Here is a 22,544-nt window from a genome sequence, read left to right on the forward strand (position 1 = left end):
ATAAACTGTTTCAGGTCAGAAATTGCAGCAAGCACAACTTCTGATTGCAGACCAGTTCTCGCTTCAGGCACCTGGGTGAAGGCTTCATGTACTTGCAGCTTCCACTTGAGCAGCACCTGCTGACAGAAAGCCAAGTCTCCCATAGCTGCAGCTTCTTCTGGGGACTCTGTGTAAGAACTGTGAGTGACCCAGCTGGCACCTGCAGAGTCAAGTGGAAACAGCCATTCAGCCATCCATGGCTGAAGCCAAATGGGCAGGAGAAATGGGACCTGACAGTTTGGGTGCTTTTTTCTAAACAACTGTCAAATCCACACCAGGATTTCAACTCATCAAGAAACAACTAATTTGGGATATGGAAATATCCTCCAAATATCTTAAGCCGTATCATTTTGCACTAAACAGTCAAATGTACAAACTGGTTAAAATGTGCAAACTGCTCTGCACCCTCTCCCCTCCCCTGAGTGTCCTAGGAGCTACCTGTCCCTGCTGAAGGCTTTAACACTTTGCTGTAAAGCTTTGCAGGTGGCAGGGCAACAGCCTTGCAGCTGGGCAACACGGGCTGAAATGCCATCCAGCAGTGGAAGATTTCCTGAGCCTCCTGCCTTTTAGAAGACAATGTTATCAATGTGCTGCATTTTGAGAGGGCTTTGGCTCTATGGGCATATGCTAGACATTATCCAAGATAGTCTAACAGGATGAGAGCCTTTCAAAATATAGACAAGAGCTGATCAGATGATCCTAAGAGAAAGCTCTCAAATGTAGTAGGTTCTGTGCTGTGCTGGATGATGCAACTGGGGTGATTCAAACCATGCATAGAAGTGTAACTCAAGGCACTGAGAATATTAGGGGCACCATGTAGTGTTCCAATCCATGAAAATCAAGATGAACAGAGGCAACATAACATTCCTCAAACAATACACACTAACTACTTCAATTCTTGTCTTCAAACTAGGCTTGGAGAGTTCAGTGCTGAACATCTGTTGAACCACCCACTGCCTCTTTCACTTAGCAGCCTTGCTAAAGATGAGGTGGAGTCCACATGGGGCCTGTATCCATTTGAGCTACTCTACAGAATTCCCCTTGGTGTCTCTTAAAGAATACAGAGGGGTTTTATTAGCACCTGAGGAGTCTAACACACACCTCAGAGCAATTTAAGAGCAAAAGCTGTAGAACTCCAGGGGAATCATTACAGGATTTGCATAATATAGCTCCTACAAGGACTGCACAATACAGCATAGGTTATCCTCATCAGAATTTCAGAATAAGGGCATTAGCTACAAACCAGCATATCTGCCTAGGCAAGGCTATGCTAGAGCAGCCAAAGCACATATATAGAAAGAGAAAATGGCAATTCAATCCATGTAGTTCTTTGACACATCCAGAATAAACCAGTAACCCAATGCACAGGGACATCTTTTTTGTCACCTCACAAAAACTAACCTGGCAGCATAACTTACCGGTGCTGGCAGAGCTGAGGGATTTTGAGTGTATCAACAAGGACCATACCTATAGCTCTGCACCCCAGTCAGCTGCTGCACATAGTGTATACACTGAAAATAAAATTTCTGAGCGAGAACAGACAAAACCATCTTCACAACACACCTGAAGGTACAGACTCACCTTGGTGGACTTTGCATGCTAGGATTGATTGCTTGAAACAGATGAATAGTATACTTACTCTGTAAAAACTACAGTTTCTACTCTGGGGAATTTAAGTGGCCTTTGGGAATCAGCAGAAAAGATGAAGTGCCACTGGGCTGTAAAGCTGCCTGCAGCACATGTTCAGTAGAGCCAGGAATGGCCTGTGACTTACAGAGGAAAGGCTATAGCTGAGAAACTGTGGATGAGGATAAATGAGCCCAGTAATGAAGCTGTGTTCTGGGAGGTAGCGACCTGAGTCAAAGTCAGGAAGATAGCAGCCAAGTCAAAGGAATTTTAAATTATTTTAAGCAACTGCCTGAAATGCCCCCATTCTCCTATGCAATCCTTTTTTGTTCTGCAACTCCTACAGATCTTCTCCAGGACCGTGGGTGTTGTAAAGTAGAGGTAGCATCTGCAACATCTATCTGAGACTAGCCAGGAGTGAAGAAAAAAAGAAAGCATTGAAAGGAGGGACTATTACCCACAGCCTTGCTCCCCTTGTGAAGCTAGTTGGAAGCATGTCAATCACCTCAGTGGACACGTGGAAGAAGAGCAGAGTCACCTTTCTGCAGCAGTGTGCACGCACAGATGATGGGGTAGGTGGCTCTGGGTCAAATGAGACAGCTGGCTCATAGCACCTCAGCACTTACAGCATTGTTTCACTGGCCAGGCCACCAGTGGAGAGAAACAGTGGCTGCAATTGTGACATCTTGTTGAACCACATTCAGAGCTGATTTCTGAGTGGCATCACTGATTAGTCATGTACCAACACTGGAGCATGGCAGTGCCCTCTTGAGTGTGACGGTCTTTGTAACGAGCACTTGTAAGTACAGCCAACAGCTGCAGGGTGATAGGGTAGGTAGCAAGTGGCCTTATAACAGATGACTATTTGGGGAAAACTGAGTATAATTGGATCTGGGCTTGTTAATGGCATTTAAAATAAAGAATCTCCCACCAAATGAATGAACAACTGCAATTCATTGCTATGATCATGATGGCATGAAGAGGAATTGCCTTCTCCTAGCAGATGCTGTTTCAAGACAACTGGCAGAGAACAGCTGTTGCTTAACAAGGTCATCCTTTCAAGAGTTGTGGACATGCTGAGCATGACCAGTCCAACCCATATGCATAGAGGGACAGACATTAAGAGTGTCTATTTTTCCTGCATAGCTAACCAGAAAAATCTTGTGTTTCAGTCTCAAGCCTTGTTTCCTAACATTAGTGAGAAGCAGGTTGCTGCAGATGGAGATACAATGAGGAGGGAGAATACAGGACCTCGGAGAAATGGAGAAACTTCTTCAGTGTGACTGTTGGCAGGACTCCTAAGCAGAAGGTTCCAGTCTCAAAAGCCCTTTAACATATTCAAACAGTTCATTACACTCCTCACATTTTTCATTTATCATCGGGCAGTGGTCAAAAGGACAGGGGTATTTTTTGCCATCTTCATTTGTGGAAAGGAGGCACTGTTCTCAGGCATTTGCAAACACACAGACTGAAAGTCTCCATGAGGGTGTGACTAGGAATGAACTCCCCAGACAGTGTGAACTAACTTAGCCTCAAGGTATTATGCTCATTTATAACAGATAAGGAAGCAGGGGTTTCCATTTGGTAAGACCGATGCAAAAAGCAGATAAAATAGGTGGATAAACCCACCACATTTACACCAGCCCCAGACAGATATTTTTCTTCTGTTAAATTTCCTCTTAAAATATCTTTGCTTTTATGAATCACATTATAGGGAAAACCAAAATCTGCTGCAGAGGTATATATTGTAACAAAATCAGACCTTTTTCAAAAATTGAAATTATGTACTAAATTCTTGCCATTTGGGGGGGGGGGGTTGATTTCAGTTTCAAATTACCTGCCAACTCATATTTTTCTCCTGCACAAATAGATAAATGGGGAAAGAAGATAGACTGAGGGCTGAAAAGTGCATATAAAAAGTTATCACAGTAGTAATTTTTGTTGGGCTATTCAGGATAGCAAGGCTATAGAGGTTAACAGTGGGGGGGAAATATTTTTATAGAAACCTTCATTCTAAGGAATTCCCAAAGACTTCATAAATTTCAACTTATACACAACCTACACCTAGAAATGTTGTTTAACTGCTTGCAGAGACACATCAGGAATGCAATACAGCAATTTATTAACTGCACGCAGTCAGAAATGTGCCATGCATACAGGCAGAAGCAAGATGAAAAATCACATCCATCTGAAACCATGAGTATAAATTTATGGGTGCAGGGCATCTTTATAAATAAGCTTCTTTTAAACATATGTGGCAGCTGAAAACCAGAAAACAAACACAGCCTGTTCTCCACAGAGCTAACAACATGCAAAGTCTGCTGCAATGAAGCAAGCCTTTCCATCAGCTTCACTGAGGACTGGCTCAGGCACCAGGAAATAAAGCTTTCCTAATGTTCTTTCATGTTTGTTTGTTTCTTCATTTTCTTCTGCCTTTTTTGTCTGTTTGGAGCACTGTCTCCCCTGCCATTAACAGAATTGCACATAGATTTTCACTCAACAAAACACCTACCTCCTCTGCAACAGAGGCAACTGAAAAGCAGTTGTTGACTAAGACATCAGCATTATTTGTCTACTTAGGATTTGCTAAAGATTGGTTTATAAAAGCTTTTGCTGCATTTGACTGTGACTCAACTGCCACCCGAACCTCCCTTTCTCTGGTGTTTAATCCTTTCTCTGTGATAGCTTTCAGGCTAAGGAGAGCTTCCTAGAGTTGAATAACTTTATGATAAGAAGTCACATGTGCCTGGGGATGGACCTGAAAAGCTTTAGTCTTGAATTATTCACAGATGATTAAAAAACTGCTCTCATTTGATTCTTGATTCAGCAAACCTGCTTTATTTCAGAGAATTTGCTGAAAGTCAAGCTTCTCTGAAGAAAGCAGGATTCTGATGTAGGTTTGTTATGTGCTGTCACAGTTTTGCTGTGGCTGAAAAAGGATGGGAGAATATTCAAAGAGAAAATGATAAGTACTGACTACCATCTCCTGTCACTTCAGCACAGCTCCACACTCTCCACAAGTAAAATACAATCCCTCTGTTCTACCAAAACTCCAGCCAGATTGACAGAGGACATTGGGACAGCCGTACACTCAGGGAAGTATACACCAGACACAGCTGTACAGCCAATCACAGAGATGTCTTCTGCTGCACTGCAGTTACAAGAGATGCATGTTTCCTGCTATCACACTGGCATGCAATGACAATGCCTCCCTCTGCTATTATCAATAGAACAGATCTCTACCAATAATACAAAGGCAGGGGTAAAGATGCCCTAGCACACATCCTAGACCCAGTGATCTGCCTGCAAGCAAACTTGATTAGACCAGGACATCCCCTGCCTCTCAAGGATATTCAGGGGTGTGGCTTTACCAAGCATTTCCACCTGACATGCAGGTTTAATAATATCCCTGTGGTGCTGACATCAACCATGGGTATGCTAGATGCCTGCTGCAGTCCCCAGAAACCACCAGGATCCACTGTGCAGACTCCATCTGTTAATCTTCAGGGTATTTCCTGTTGGAGACCATCCTTTTAGGCTGATTTGAGAGAGTTCTGGTGACTTCAGGAGACTGGAACCTGTTTACTTTCCAGGCTGAGCATTGTAGTGCTGCAGCTCTAGCTGCAAACTATTTGATTGGGATAGGGTTCATAATCCCTGTCTTCTAGGATCCAGCCTCATCTAGGATGCTAAAGAATTTTCCAAGGCTGATCTCAGCCACCTCAAATGCTTAGAAGACTCTCTTTCTCTCCTTTGTCAACAAATAGCCCCAGCTCACTTTGTTAACCTCCAGATGTATTTTCCAAGGCCACTTCAGCTCAAGGACAAGATCACCATTTCTCAAAAATAATCTCTTTATAGAAACTTCTGAAAATTCTACAACTTCAAAATGAGCTTCTAAAACAACAAGGACAAAAATTCCAATTTGACCTCTCTCTTCTCCTTCTGAAATGTGTTATCTCCCTGTTTATGTAAATAATTAAGGTAGGACAGTTCCTACAGGAGAGGCTGAGGGATTTCCTACTTCCGAACGTCTTGTGGCTGATATTCAGGAGAACTTTTTCTGAAATGTAGGATAAAAGGAAAATAAATCCTTACTCCAGCTTGCTCTCCTGCACCTCAGCAATCTTCTTTCTTTCAGTTACTTGTGAATGAGTATGTCTCATCAGCTAGAAGTTCTGTTTGAACCCACAAAACATCCTAGCAATAGTTTTATTAAAACTATCAGATCCTTCTAAAAGGCTGTGCTTCTGAATACCTGGTTTACTCCAAAAATCCTAGTTCAACTCTAATAATGAGTTCAAATTTTAACCATTTGTCCAGATGGCATCTTTGAGCCCAGTCCTTTAGGGCTCAAATCAAATTATTTGGATCAAGCAATGCTGAGCAATAAAGAAACATTTACTATTTAAAGCTGTAAAGGGGTGAAAAGTTTCAGTAGGTGCAAAAGGAAGCTGGATAATGAGATAACAATATGTTTTCCCAAAGAGTTTTAAATTCCTGAAATCCAAATGACCTTAAAAGGCCTTCTGAAGAATGATCAAATGTGGGCACTAACTTCACAGCTGGGTCTGATATTTTTAAATAGGTTTCTCTGGGTTTAAGAGAAAGACAGGGTAATTTGGGAAAAAAATAGGGATTTTTGACAGTGCTACATCACCCCTCAGTGATGTAGTGAGATTCTGCTTTCATAAACTCAGAGGTAATTCATACCAGACCATTCAGGTGTTTCTCAAGGTATACGGAGGGTTTTGATCTTTTGCAGTACTTAAGATAAATTACGCACACAAATCAAAAAGAGATCATTCCTCTTTCAAGATGATGAGGGAAAGATGTCATACAAGAATAAAATCTTTTGCCACTGCCATCCTCAGGTAAAGCTCCAGCATCAGCAATTTCTGAGCCAAACCCCTGCCTCTCAATTAATTTCCTCATTATAATGAGCATCAACTTCATATGTTATCAAAAGGCCCCATAAGACCCACAGACTTCATTGCTTTCCCACCACTAGTAAGGCTTTTGGGGACTAAAAGGGGCTGCCTTTCCTGATGCTCAGAAGCCACACTTCTTTGATAATGATGTGCTGGAGGGTTTCCTTAAATAGGGATAGTTGCTTGGCAGTAATCACATTAATGAAAGGAGAAGGAGTGGTTTCCTTGAGTCATTTCACTTATCTTCCAGTTATGGTGTTGATTCAGAGGTGTTTTTCTTTCTTCCCATGGCGGTTTGTCCTTTTCTGAGACGTGTTTTAGCAACTGTCGTCAGTCTAGTAAGAACACAGCTCCACAGCTTATTTAGAAAACTGCAGAAGCATAGAAAATTGCTGGTGAGAAGTCAAATGAGTTGTCTCCTGTTTGTGAATGGGCTAAGAAGCAAAAGCTTTTTCAGAGTCTAAAATCCTGTGACATGTGTGATCCTTACACTCAGCACTGAGGAATATCACCAGACTGGAGAAAAACTTCAAAGCAGTAAACCTTCAACCTCCCTCTGACCCTCTAGTTGCTGCTATCTCCTGGGCAGAAGCTGTCCTCAGGCACTGTACACTCAGCATATGCCCACCCATCCAAAGGGCTCAGATTCTTATATATCCAAACTCGAACCCTGTCCATCAACCTTCCATCTTTACGCATGTTTGGAAGTACAAGCCGTGCCTCACCCAGGAGCTGCCTTCCACAAGTCCAAATTCTGTTGTAGGCTGGCAGGGAAACCATGAGCCATGGCCTTGCACTAAAAAGAGCCTTCTGATAGCAATTTCCCAATTCCCTGTGTCTGCATGCTCCTACCCTAACTCATACCCGAGGAACAGACTCGGTGACAAAGTGTATAACTGAGTCTTTGGCATGTCACATCATAGCTTCTTGTGGCCCGCTGCTGCACTGACCAGTGCTTCTGCAAAGCAGTGGCAAGGATAGGACCTAAGACCTTCAGATCCTTGCAAGGGAACTTACAGTACAGGAATTTGAGTTTGGCTTTTCTCTGCCTTTATGTCTTCTTTAGAGCAATTTGTGACTTCTGTCATTTTTCTCTCTCACATCTCCATGTTCTAAAAGAATCAGGAAATTCAACAGTTCACATTATGGAAAGAACTAATTATTTTAGCCTTCTCTTTTTGTTTTAAAATGTTTTTCTAATGTTCAAAAGCCAGTATTTTTTACCATCTGGCAGAATTCAAACAGTCTTTTTCAGCAGCCAGGACAACTCATAAAGAACATAAATATTTTGTAATTACTTGAAGGGCCCTTTGAACGTATTGCTGTAGGTATACATTGGGGAGGATTGCAGGGGATTGTTAGGAACAAAGTAACTTAAAACAGATGATCAAACAGAAGGGTTTTTTCCAATCTTGACATAGTCCTAACTGAATTCCCCACACATGCATAACTTAATCAGAATGAAACCCCACTGGAATACTAAAGCACAGAATAGTACATAAACTCAGAACAGGATGTGAAGTTTGAGATCTGATGATGACGGCTTCACTGATTTTTCTTTGCATAAATTGTAAGCATAAGTCCTCCAAAAGGATTCCCATCCTCTTGGACAGTTTCTTCAGAGAGTATGATACTACTTGATTTTAGGGACTGTCAGCATAAGCAATGTGAAAGTAGTAAGCTTCTTGCAGGCAAGTTGCGAATCCCAGTTGATGGACCTCTTCATTTTAACCCACAAACTATTTGCTTGAGAGCCTTATAAATGCAGGTATCATGACATCATGTTGCAGGAATCAAGTGGCTGAGGCCACCTTGACTAGATTTTGACTGCTTGACTCAAGGGCCTCTCACATTTTCACACTGACATAGATGGTGAGGGTAAAGGGAGGCTGCAAAGGGGTATGAAGTGGTGTGTATAGAGTGACTGTAAATTGGAGCTGGGCAGATGCACAGGGAGTGCATCAGATTTCTTTCTTATGATTATCCATCAGGAAATTATGCTCTGCTTTACATCAGAACTTCCTTCAAAACTAATTAACATCCTGTGTAGACACTTATGCTTTCTGGTAGCTCTTCCCTTCTTGAATAACCCAAAGTTCCCGGTGAAGACGAGTCCACAGGAAGAGACTCCTGATCATGCAGCATGTCCACTTACTGAGAAGGCTGCCATCAAATGGCATTGGAGACAATGAAGTCTGAACTACTGCAGCTAAAACTGCAGCATTTTTTGTTTCCAGAGAAGCTGCTTTGTGAGTAGACCAAGCCATGCCTCTTTGTTCCAATAGCTGCTTGTTAAAAGTCCATAGGGAACTGGCAAAGCAGGGAGCAAACTAATTCTTGAGCAAGTTAAATATGCTCAACAGTGTGCAGTAGGGAGTAAGGAAACTTCAGAGCTAAGTGGCAATGAGAGAGTAACAAAGAAAGCCCCTTGAAGCTTACAAGTGATGTGGGCAGGAAGTTCAGAAGACTCAGAAGAGATGTTTGGATTCAGGGAGAGGCTTAATGCCACAGCAGCACACAATGAGGCTGCAATTGCACTGCAAAGTGAGTTTTTTCAGAGGTAGATAGTAGATCAAAGGCATGCCCAGTGGTTAAGTACAGTTTAGCTGCCTGTGCTGGACTTCTGTAGTCCAGGGATTTTTCAAGGTGCATGGCCAAATGGCAGAGTGGCAGTCACAGGTCCAGACATGTCCCTAACCATCAGCAGTCAGCCTGCATGTAGCTCTTAAAGGCTATTACACATTATCATGGGGAGACCCAAGACATCATCATATTAAATGCAAATTTGACAGAAAAAAAAGTTTCCTAAATAGATGTAGATTTCTGAATGGATGTTCTCTTTGTTGAAAAAACACAGGTAAAGGAAAAGAAACCAAAAATATCTGAAAAGAAAGTGTGGTTTCAGCAGTCCTTCTCAGCATGTGGAACCTGTCCTACAAGTCCTGGCAATTGGATATGTGACTGTTTTCTCACAATATGATTCTAAGGAAGCTGATCCAGGAAGGAGGGCAAATCTTACACCTCCTTTCCTTTCTCTCTGCAGAATTGTGATCCCAGCCAGCAGCACACATGGCTACATTTACCCTCAGTTTATAAAACCAGATTGCATTATCCTCCTAGCCCAGGGCCCTGCCACAGGGACAACCTGTGTATGGATACTAATTAGCAATCCGACAGCCAGCTGAGGAAATTGGGGTGCCTGAACACAGCTCCCTAGCACAGGGCCTACATCCCTCAAGGCCTGCCAGCCAGGTCTGTGTAAACACTCTAACTCAGACATCACCACCCAGCTATAAAGCTCTGTCTCTGGTTTTGCATGCTGAAACAGAACAATATAAGCCAAAAGCCAGGTAACTAACACTGGCAGATGAGAAAGCTGTCATCAAAAGATTTCAGGGCCCCTTTTTAAGAAAGCAAATAACCCAGTATGCAAGGAGGGGGACACTTTGGCAAGCAGAGGGATGTGACCTGCCTGGCATTACCCAGGAGGCTCAGAACAACCATCTCCTTAACTGTGCACACAGTGGTTCATGCCTGTAAGCAGAAAAGCCTAAAGGGCTGTTGGGAGCAGAGCTGGGCATTCCCTCTTTCATGCTAAAAAGCATCCTCCACCCCAAGCCCTCTCTGGGGTGAAAGGACATTGTGGTACCTATAGCATCACCTTTCAGATGGGCTACAGCCCACAGAGGGGTCAAGAATTTGCACACAAAATCCTTGGCATCTTTATTTTTGTGGGTGGAATGAAACCCCAGTTCCAGTGCTTCATTATGTTGAGCAAAATTTCTACATCATTTCTTTTAATTCTTTGAATAATTTTTCCAGTTTACAGTCTTTAACTGTCACATAACATGAATATGCTATAATAGGTGCTAATAGTTTTGCTGTTGTTGTTATGATTACTCCTTTGCAGATGATGAGTCTGAAGAAAAGAGCAATACAAACACTGAAGAGACATCTCAGAATTGATTTTTGGGTGCAAATATAATTTTTGTTTTCTGGCCTATATGATGACACAGGCTTGTGAGCCAGTCATCATGTAGTCAGCATGTTCTATGCACTGTGAGGATGCGTCTTGTAGCTCTGTGTGGAAGGGACTGGAACTTCCCAATGGGGTGATTTTTGGTTTGTTTAGTTTTAATGGGAACTATAGGAAGAAGAAAAAAAAATCACATAGACTGGGAAGTAAAGAAAGCATTCAGATGTTGAGAGTAGAAACTTTCAGTTCTGTCTCAATAGATTTCAAGCAGACTTGTTCCAAAATATCAGAAGTATCCCAAGATAAGCTACTTTACTTCTCACCCAGCTCCAAATTGCAAAATGACTGTTCTTACCAGAATGGATGGGGATACCTCTTGTAAGGCAGCCACACATATTTCTCATGTTGCTGACTGAGGCTTATTGAATGGCTGAGACTTTTGCTTAGTGTCATACCACCAGCTATTTTTATAAGAACTTCAGCTCCCATTTTCTGTATTCCTGTGCTAGAGACCATCCAGGACATTCTGCTCCTGGGCCTATTGTCCAGGTCCTCTGGGTTTGCATTTGTAATGCATTAGAGAGGGTTGATAAACACAGGCATATGTGAAGAGCAACAGCAACAAAAAGTCCTGCTTGCCTATAAAGGGCTTATTTAAACTGACATAAATCTCAAGAAAATTCTGCTCCTGGGAGCAGAAGTGTCAGAACCAGCCATTCAGGCCTTTGCTTTACAATCTAGACAGGCTATGGGGCGATGAATGAGTGCTCTAAATCCACCAAGAAAGCTCTTGCAGGAAAACTTAACCCTAAACTCCACTCCTATAAAGATGCCCACTGAAAGCATATTGAAAACAAAACTCAAAATACACTACTAGTTTTTCTTGAAGATCTTTTACTTGATTTGTGTTAGGAAGGCTGGACAAGGGAGGGGCAGTGAGGATACACTGATGTGTAGCAGTAGAATCAAGGAAGAATGGCTTTGAGATCATAGCTTAGAGACGAGACAGATATTTTACCTTTCAAAGTACATAGTAAGCAGTGACTTTATTTCACTGCTGCAGCTAAAGGATTTTGTTTATCTTTTCCTAATAATCCCACAGCTTTCTCCTGAGTCTCCTTCATAATTTTTAAAGCTCCAATTTTCTGTTTTAGTAATTTGATATTTGATTCCAAATTACTAGTGTAGCTAACATTGATTTGCTCACTGTATTGCTTGGAACTTCATTTTCTGTTTCCACCAATTAAATTCCTTCCTGGTTGTTTTAATTTGCTAACATTTGCAGAAAGGACTCTATATATAATTAATAAGGATGGAACCAATAGAGGATTGGTCTTCCTAAGAGCCTAAGCAGGTCCCTTGTAAATAAATTGCTGGTCCTCAGATTCACTAGTATTTTCTTACAAAATCATACAGTAGTTTTTCCACACATCTCACTTGGGATCTGTACTGGGCTTGTTTGGGGATGAATGAACACTTGTGGCAAAAGAGATTATTGGCATAGGACCCGTGACCCATATGATGAAGAAATTCAGATTCCACAGGGAGAAATTAAAGTTTCACTGTTAAAGCAATCCTACCCTATCATGACAAATTATAGTCTCTCCTTGAGTTTGCCATAAAGCAAATATGGAAAGCACAGAAAGAGTTTTTATGGAAAGTCACTTCCATTCTGTGCTTTTCCCATCTTTTTCTGACACTGGGTTAATCTGGAAATCAGATTTACATAATCATTGAATATTCACACCTTAATTGAAACATACTTTACCAGCTCATCTGGGAGTTGAGGAGGAAGGCAACTTCCCCCCAAAATAATCACATCTTTGGGAATCAAAAATCAGATACCCCAAAATCAGCAGATAGATGGAATAAAATTTGTGTGTCTCTAAGCTTCAGTCGTCTCTGAATAGAAATAACATCTCTGTTATAATAATTTCTCAAAACTCACAGTGGTTTTGAGAACATAGAGTAAGCACCAAAGATGTTCATAAGAAAATTAATTTTTTTTTTTGGATTTGGACGGTGCGTATTAAATAAAGAAAAAGAACACCCACTCTCTGAATACTGCAAATTTTTGTTTCCAGAACACTGATAAACCATTTTTATGCCTTTACAGATCATACACTGTTGTTTATGTTTGTTATAACAATGATGCACATTCACATGCTGACCAGGTCTGTCCTTTCAATTCCTGCTCAGCACCTGTTCAGTGAACCAAATTACAAGCACTCCTATTTTCCCACGCAGTTTGGATCAAACATGTGATAAACCTTCCCCATCTCTACCTCCTGATCCCATCCCTTTCAACAGCAAAGGGCTTCCAAAAATATTAAGGGCAAAGAGAGACTATTTGGCTATGGGCTCTGACCTGGCAGGGTGTGCTGACCCCAGGTCCCTTTCTGTGAACATTACTACAGATCTGAAGCAGTAAAAAATGAATAAATAAACCCCGTTTGTGCCCACCTCAGCCAGAGCAGAAGAAAAGTGATTACAGTTCTTGTGCATCAAGTGGTACGCGTTTCCTTTGTATTCCTTGCCCAGCTCTTCCATAATCTTATCCACATCCTCTTCTGTAAAGTCTGTAGTGCCCAAGGCAATGGATTCTCTAGTTAAAATTAAAACATACAACAGGAAGATACAGTGAAAAGTGTGATACATACCAAAGGAGAAGGAAATGATCAGATATTGGTAAGAAGGATAGGCTTAAAATGCTATGGACATGCATACCTGAGGCTATCAGAGACTCTGACTAACAGAATGGCACAGTAATATCTACAAAGCAAGTTATCACACAGGCAACAGTCCTGAAATCTTGCTCACCATCAGGGAAGTCTCAGCTCTGGGCATCTGCTCCTACTCTGCCCATCATCCCAGAAGAGAAATTTGTATTACAAGAGACGAGATGTTTTTTCCACAATTGAGAAGGTCCCCTGGGCCAGGAAGGAGCAGACTGAAAACTTTATGCAGAAACCTATTGCTTCTCCCAATATTCACTCAGTAGCACTTGCTCTAAAATGGCCCTCAACACAAACTGGCAGTGTGGCAAGGTCAAGCTCCCCTGCCATGGACATTTCCTTGCCCCACAGTCTGAGCATCTCAAACAACACAAGAATGCAGCATCCTCTCAGGCTCCTCTAACAGCCAGTCTGTCCCCTTGTAACAGAGCAGCAAAAAACACACGTGATGACTCAGGTACTCTGTGCAGTATCCACAGATAGGGGGTACCCATTAAAGGAGAAGTCTTATTTTTTTTCCCCCTGCACATTTGCTCTGTGTAACAGGCAAAACTGGGAGCACAGAAGATGAATAAAATGGGAAAAGAGAACTGCACTCATTCATAAGTGTGTTTTTAATCCCTGACAAACACAGTTCATCGCTTTCCTTGTACGTGCTCTTTTATCCACCTCCAAAATCCCTGCAGGGTTGCCTTTGAATCAGGATCATGGAAAGGATGGCAGTGAGGGCGCTTATGAGGAGAGTGAAAGGAGGATCCAGAGGACAGGACTTCCCTGCTCCCCCTACACTGATGGCTACCAGGGGCAGAAGGCAAGATGTAGAAAAGGGCCCTTACTTGAATTTAAAGGTCTCGCCAAGTTCTACCGCACTGCCGGGTGTGATCTCGAAAATCCCACTGAAAGGGTAGGGATGCCCTCCATAGGCAAACTCTGACAAGAAAAGAAACAGACTGTGAGTAATTGAATGAACGCCATGTCGGGAAAAAGTCTATAGCAGCTGTCTGCATGGCTCAACATCAGCACCAGGGGCTGGGCTGTTGCCAAAATCTGCTTCAGCCAGACTCTGAAAGCTGTTTTCACTGCCTGGTTACCTTTTGGACTGAGGATGCCCTCACAGCCTCCCTCCATGTAGCACTACTGCTTTCCCACAGCACCAGGAAAACACTCTCTGAGTCTGTCTGTCCTCATCCAGGTGGCTTTCTCTCAGTGGAAAGTCCTGCATTGAAGGAATCTGGCTAAACTATGAGAGGCTTCCAGTGGTGCTACAGAGCTGAAAGAAGCCATTTCTAGAGCAGGGAGAAATCAAATCTTCCAGAGGGATTTACAGGCAGTGAGTGGGAAGTCTTTGCAGAAAACCAGGCTGATTGTACTCTGCTGCCTCAGCACACAGGTCAAGCCAGGGAGTCCCTCCATGTCATACAGGCCACCTTGCAGGGCCTGTGAAACACAGCCTGTGATCCTCGTGGTGCCACACAGGCCGTCTCACGGGGCCTGTGAAAGCCTGTGTGCTCAAGACAGCACCAACAGGGGCTCTGGCTACTGCAAGGCACTGCATGAAAATACCATGAGCGAGTAGCCAAGTCATTCCCCTTTAATGCTGAAAAAGGAAACAAAGTCCTAGCGATTCTAGTTCATCCTTCCCCATACTACAGCTGTTTTCCAGATCCCTTGACTTTTTAAATGGGTGGCTCTAATCAGCTTGTACCCCATCCAGACAATTTCAAAAGTCTTACATTACATTTTCCTTTCTTTGTAACTCTACTGTTTCAAATCAACAGTTTCCAGTATCTGGAAACCCAGATTCCAAGATTTCTAGACCACATTCCACACCACATTCATAAAGAATAACTGAAGAAAAGATTTTTCCTGACAGGGAATTAGCACAAACACATCTCCAGGCCTTAAGACAACCCCTGATCCACCTCTCTTCCCCCTCCCTCATTTCTCCCATTCTCTATCCCCCTCCTTCACTACAGAATGGCTTTCCAGCATTGCTTCTCCCATCTGCCATCCTGCTACACACCTGCACAAGCTATACAGGCTACAGTTAGAGGCTGAATAAGGAGGACTACATGGGTCATAAGAGAAATGCATGAGTTCCTCCTAGACTCCACAATGGACTCTGAAAAGAGAATTGGCTGAGTTTTTCAGCTTTTATCCCTCAAAACATTCCTTGCCAAAAGCTGTAAGTTTGGGGTGCTTTTCCATGTCAGACTAGCCATACAGCTGTCCCCATGTTCTGCAGGCAGTAAAAGGGAAATACTTCATACCTCTGCCGTAGATCTCGATGCCAGAGTGGAAGACACCAATCCCCAAGGTGGAGGTGTATTCGTTTATCCAGTACTACAGTAGGAGAAAAGCCACATTGGGAAGCATTAGTGAAAAAGAAACACATGATCTTGATCTAGGGTATATCCCCATCTCCCCAGCTCCTCTTAAGGAGAAGAGAGATTTTGAAATTATCTTGAGACAAACAAATTGAGACTCTTACAGACCAACAGAAGTGGGCACTGTGTTTATTCAGCTGGACTGGATTAACTCTCAAAAATTGCTCATCCAACCCTTTCCACTTAAGATACTAACCTGTATTAAGATACAACTGGACCTGAACCTGCATAAACCCAGCTGCTACAGGATGTGTGATTACTTATTTATCTTCTCACCTGATACCTGACACTGAGTCAGTGTTAGCAATTCACTTGCCTTATTTAACCTTCAAAATCTTCAGTAAGAGAATCCCCAATTATTTTTCGCATACCTTGTAACATCACCTCCCAGCACCCCTACTCATTATTAGTTTGTTTTTAGGCAAAGAGATCATAGAGATGGAGGTTTGTTGCCCCAAAAGGTCAGAGAAATTTTTGAGAGGAGCTGTTAAGTGACTCCTTTGTCTGGAGTGCAGCATTCCCTGTTACATTTAGAGCAGAGAAGCGCTGCAGTCCAGTGCATGCGTGTGACGCTCCTCCGCCAAGCGCTGCGCAGGGCCTGTTTCCACCACACCGTGAAGGACAGTGCAGACACCCAAACAAGTCCCAGCTAAGCTAATTCCAGAGCAAGAAGCTGTACAGCCATGCCAGGGCAATGCTGCATTGGAGATAATTAGCCCTGCTCAGCGTCAGTGTTTATTAGGTCAGCTGCAGAGCTGCACTGCTACAGAAATGATGTTTTCAGGCGCTGAGGAAACTGCCCATGCCTGGTACATTTGCAGTTCACTTACAGCTGCTGTGCAATGAGGATACATTTTCTAGTAACTCAGAGCAACTAAATTCTGGTTTTAATCTACCACTGTGAGGAAAATGAGTGCTGCTCACTTGTTCCTGTACAAGGACATGACAGGTTCATTAAACTAAAATTCTCTTCTGGGTCTGGTAGCAGCTTCTTGTGTGCACCTTCCCTGTGTCTGGTGTCACTGAGCTGCCATGGTATGAGTAAGAGCCCCTCTGCTGTCAGGCAGCCAGAGGTCTGGCATACTCCAACTACTGGGCTTGCACTATTTGCTTACGTATTTATGATGACTACAGTAGCTCTGTAAATCACCTGAAAATGCTTTCTGCAAAACCACTACTACTGTGAAAAAAACACAGTAGCTTTGGTATAAAAGCCATAGACCCAAGCCTGACTTAATGTATGGCTAATCTTGATATCTTAAATCATGTCCCCAAAAATGCTTGCCTCTGGGAATATAGCAGTTCCATTTCCCTCCAGAAAAGGCTGCAATGCTTCTTGTTCTCTGTAGTCTTTTTAATCACAAATGATGTATTGTTGCAGGAGGGCAGCAAACTGCCTAACCCCAGGTAGACTTCTGCCCACTGCTCTCTACAGACCTTGTGTAACCTCCATTTACTTCTTCACTTGAATTATGCAAACTCTTGTTTTTATGGTCAAGTAGCTCTCAGCCTCTACTAGTTGGGACAGCACATTAGCAGAGAACCCTTGGTTGAACACCATGCTTGGTATTTAGGTGCCTTTGCCTTCTGCTGCCCTTCTCCACAGTTCTCTGTTGCCTCCCTACTCTGACTGGGGAAGAAGATAGAGTTGGAAGCCACGTATGACTCCATGGGACAAAAGTCTGTCTCCCCTGGACACAAAACCCTCCGTTCAGTCCCTGAATATCCCACACCTCAGAGAATCATGGAATCTTTAAGGTTGGACAATACCTCTAAGATCATCAAATCCAGCCATCAACCTAGCACCACCACTATGTTCACCACTAAACCATGTCCTCAGTGCCATATCCCCTCATGTTTTCAATACTCCCAAGGATGGTGATTCTACCACTTCCTTATAGAGCCTGTTCCTTTGACAACCCTTTCTGTGAGGATATTTTTTCTAATATCTATTCTGAACCTCCCTTTACATAACTTGAGATCATTTCCATCCTGTCACTTGTTGCCTGGGAGAAGAGACCAACCCTCACTTCACTACAGCCTCCTGCCACGTGGTTGTAAAGAGCCATCAGGTCTCCCTTGAGCCTCACTTCCTCCAGGTTAAACACTCTCAGCTCCCTCAGCTGCTCCTCAGACTTGTGCTCCAGATCCTTCACCAGCTCTGTTGCCTTTCTCTGGACCTGCTCCAATACCTCAATGCCTTTCTTGTAGTGAGGGGCCCAAAACTGGATACAAGATTCAAAGGGCTTCACCAGTGCCAAGTACAGAGGCACAATCACTGCCCTGGTCCTGCTGGCCAACCTATTGCTGATACAGACCAGGAAGCCATCGGCCTTCTTGGCCACCTGGGCACTGCTGGCTCATGTTCAGCTGCTGCAGACCAGCTTTCTCAGGTCCTTTTCTTCCAGGCAGCTTTCCAGTCACTCATCTCCCAGCCTAAAGCACTGCCTGGGTTTGTTGTGACTCAAGTGCAGGACCTGGCATTTCACCTTACTGCCCTTCATGTGATTTGCCACAGCTCATTGATCCAGCCTGTCTAGATCCCTCTGCAGAGCCTTCCTACCTCAAGCAGATCAACATTCCTGTCCAACTTGGCCTTGTCTGCAAACTGACTGAAGGGGCACTCATGGGTTAACTCCTCAGATAGTCCCAGGAAGTCTCAGTGAGCTTCAGAGAAACTGGTTTCTCAAGTCCTACTGAAACAAGTCCCACATGACATGGGAAGTAGGTTGTCTTCTTCCCTCAGGCTGAGCTATTGTCTTATGGCAACAATAGAACCAAAACATGCCCAGGTCACACCAGCTGCTTTGCTTAGAAGTAACTAATAGGAAGAGAAGGGAGACTTTTAAAAACAGAAATACTTTTGCCAGTTATCAAAATCAGGGCTATCTGCAGAGCCTCATCTGCGTCAGGCTTTGTATTTCAAACAAGGAAGTTACACCGAAAGCCACTTGCAGCTATAGCTTTTTCTTCTTCCATATTAAAGGTTATGTTGAATCCAAACAGCAAGCAAACAAAAAAACCACTCCTTGACTACTTGTTAGAGTAATATTCTGCATCTTGACCACCTCATACATACAGAGCACTCTCAGATCACAAGCCTGCCCTGTGTCCCAAGCACTCTTCTTCACAGTACAGAATTTCAGCCCCTGCAACACATCCTGCCCAACTCCAGGAGCAGACAGGCCTCAGGACAGCTCTGAAAGCTTCTCCAGATATAAAGAAGAGAGGAGCAAAAGTGTTTCTCTGGCTGATGCCAGGTGTTGCAAGATTATGACCATCACACGGACATTTCTGTACTTAAATGGTGTATTTTTCAGTCTTAATTCCTTTAAATGAGCTATTATGGACTGAAGTGCAACAACCTCAACCATACCTGAATTTGAACAGAAGCTATCCTCATTCAGTACTTCCTTTCAAAGAAGTTCAATCACACAAGGGTGTTATTGAAGCGGGGTCAGATTTGCATCTTGGTTCAATTGATACAATACTGATATGACCTACTAGCACGACCAAAGTGCAAGGCAGCTCAGAATCACAGCTGTACTGTCCTCATCTCACCCCTGTCTCCAGGGTGCTGTAGAATCTGCCTCCAGTGTGTGACTGAACTCACAGTGAATGCCTCACAGCACTTTGGCACAGCCCCCGGCTTGTCTTGGGAGGAAGCTATGCTAAAGTGAACATGTCAGTCACTTGCTGAGCTGGAAAAGAGAATCCAAAGCAGATTTGAAACCAGGTTAGTACACACATGCACGAGCTGGCCTTGTTTTCCAAGGGGTTTGCAATTCTGAGCATAATAACAGCAGCAACAGTCAGCAAATACTCATCTCTGCAGTAAATTGGCTATTTCTTAGATTAAAAAACAAAAAATCAGCAGCCTGGTCAGTCAGATGAAGAGCCAGGGAACTGAGTACAGCAGTATCTTAAAGGAAGCTGTGATTCATACTTGCATTGCACACTGCCTGGAAATTGTGCCCTAAACCATACACAGAGGGACTTAGAGCATTCTGTCTCATTTCCATCTTCAACAGAGAACAGCTCAGATGATAAGAGAGGCAGGGAGGAAGGCTAACCAGGCTATAATCACTTCATAATAGCAGCAGATAGCCCAAAACTCAAAATTCAAACCCAGAGAGGAACCTCTGCATTTAGTTTGTAGTGTATCAGTCAATAGCTTTTAATGAAGGTCCCTGATGAAGTAGAATTTGAAAAATTTTAGGTTTTATTCAGGTTTTCCCTGATTTTCTGTAGGTTTGGTTCAGAGGTCAATAATAACAAGTGAGATAGTTTAGATTTTGGGGGACACTCTGAGTCAGTTCTTGTGTTATTCCCTTCATTTATCCATCTCACAGAGGTAGAAGTAAAAGTGTTACCAGAACAGTGAACCATGCCCTAACTTTCCAGAAAATAAAGAAACTAAAAAGCTTCATTATATTGACATGCATCTTTTAGGTCTAGAATAGAGAAGAAGATGATGTGATACTGGCAGATTATACCATCCTGGGGGTTTTCAGAGCAGGAGTTCCTAGGAACTCGTGCCAGAAACATGAGTGTCCAGATAGAAGGGGCCCATCCATGTAACCACTGACTTCCACCATCAACTAATACTGTACTATAACATTGAAGTTTCTGTCACAAACTCTTTCTTCCCTACTTCAGACCTACTTCATTACTTTCCATGGTCTGTCACCAAAATCTTTCCTGCATCAATGTGCTCAGCAATTTACCTAAACAGCTCCCCAGATGCTGGAGACAAGACCTCTTCCATGAGTATCACAGATATTCTGAGCACTTGATACTTTCTCTGAGCAGTCAACACACTAAACAGTATTCCATTTATCACCACAGTATTGACTGGATATTCCACTCCACCACATCCATCCACTACTGAACAGATGCTAAGCCTTCCTTCATTATGATCTGTATGAACATATAGGAAAGAAATCCACCAGTAGTTAATTAGATCTGATTTCAATAAATAGCTGCAAACTCAGAGTACCCGGTGTCATAGATCCCTGCTGAGAGCTCTACTCTTCACCAGCTGTCACACACAAGCAATGTCTGAGCCAGCATACCAGGCTAGAGAGAGCTTGCCTCTGACCTCATCTGGTGCTCTGATGTCCAGGTAGGAGCACACACTACTGTGACTGAGACACCTTTACCAGGGATGGGTGCAGATGATGAAACAGTAACTAACTTGTCCCTATCTCTTCTCAAAGCACCATCTGCATATAATTCAGAAGGATTACTTCCTTTTCCCTGTGAGTTCACTGGCAGAGCTTTGCTTCTAGGAGAAAAGAAAAAAAAACAGTTAAAAATCATATTTAGACATTGCTAGGGAGCAAGGAGTTTATTAAGGGACTCGTGTCAACACAGGTCCCATAAAAGACTGTCAGCCCTACCACCTAAGCTTGATTTTAATCCTTTCCTTCTTGAGGGCCAACTCACACACTGTACTTGGCCCTTTACAGGGACGTCTCCTTCTTATAGGATGGGGGATCTGGCTTGCTGGAGAGACCCTTGGCTCAGCAAATCCAAATGGAGAACACCCAGGGCAGTGCTTGCTCCTGCAGTCAAGTTACCTAAGCAGCCTCATGAAGACATGCAAAGGACTGCACTAACAAATACACTGCTCAGCTGTATCTCAAACACCAAGAGAATGCTCTGCAATGTTAAATCTCAGCACAAAAGGCAGTCTTTTAAAAGCAACATCAGATTGATGCAGGAGACCAGCTAGGGAACATCAAAGTAATACCTCAGCATTATGTCCTGAGATGCATTGATCCAGAAATTTGAGAGCACAAAAGAGAAAACTGGAGGGGAAAGCTAGAGAACAGCATTTCAGGAAACCAGCCAGTAAAATCCCAGCTGTTTACAGCATCCAGCCAGCAGCTTCAGAAGAATTTGTTTCCTTAATACATCTCTCTAAATCAAGATCGAGAATCTTGGGCCCACAGAGGTGGAAGGAAAGGGTCCATAAAAGATCAGATTATTCCCCAAGTAATGTTTGCAGGGTGAAAGAAACTTTACTTCAACTACAGACAGGAGGCATACATGCAGACATACAGAACAGGGGGCTTCCTGCAGATCCAGGGTTCTTCAGTCATACTGCAGAAGTGCTCACTTCTCTTCCACAGCCCCAGGCACACACACAGTCCTGCAATATGTCCCAGTCTTTCTGCTGTTCACCCCTTCTGCCCTGGAGCTCTAGTGATAAAAACTCACTATCATGTGGGATGACATCAAATTTTACAGCATGGCTACTATTAGCAAGTTTTCTTTTGCAATTGGGTGAGACTCAAGGTCATTTCAGTGTGACCCATGTCTCTTACATTCCATTCTCCAGGAGTCCAAGGCTGGTGTATTCATCAAGTCTAAAATGCTATTTTCCTAATACTACTGTGAATACAGATTAAGTGGGAAAGGGTTTAAATACATGTGGGAAGAACAACAACTAAATAGAGCTTAACAGAATATTCAGGAGTGATCACACAGACCTGTCTTTGCTACTTCGCACCTGGGAAAAGCTACCTGGGTGGGTCCTCCCTCCAGCACACACAGAACATGGCTCTTCCAGCTGGAAGATCATCTCCAGTGTCAGGTCCTCTTCACTGTAGGCAAAAGCTATCAATCTGCACGTCATGGACATGGGTGTGAAAGCCCATCAGATCATTCCAAATCAAATCAGCCAAAAGCACCTGCTTTAGTCAGGTATGTTAACTTTCAGCTACAATTCCAGACAGTGTTAAACAAACAAAATGCTGCAGTGAGGTCTGTGTTTACAAACAGGCACAGCCTCCAGTTGCAGTAGGCAATAACTTTCAAGTATCACAAAAAGCAATTCCCAGGG

At 43.1% G+C, this 22,544-nt stretch overlaps 1 protein-coding gene across 1 annotated transcript in view; it reads right to left on the minus strand.

The window, feature by feature from the left end:
• Window positions 1–22,544, minus strand: part of LOC311155123 (deubiquitinase DESI2-like) — a gene marked incomplete at both ends in the record, with an annotated part of 50,142 nt that overhangs the window by 3,357 nt on the left and 24,241 nt on the right. Inside the window, 3 exons of the mRNA XM_084208042.1 lie at window positions 13,036–13,177; window positions 14,144–14,237; window positions 15,578–15,650. Coding sequence (XP_084064168.1) covers window positions 13,036–13,177; window positions 14,144–14,237; window positions 15,578–15,650 — 309 coding nt within the window. The remainder of the gene's footprint in view (window positions 1–13,035; window positions 13,178–14,143; window positions 14,238–15,577; window positions 15,651–22,544) is intronic.

The sequence above is a fragment of the Fringilla coelebs genome (assembly GCF_963513975.1).
Source record: "Fringilla coelebs genome assembly, chromosome: 6".
Taxonomy (NCBI): Eukaryota; Metazoa; Chordata; class Aves; order Passeriformes; family Fringillidae; genus Fringilla; species Fringilla coelebs.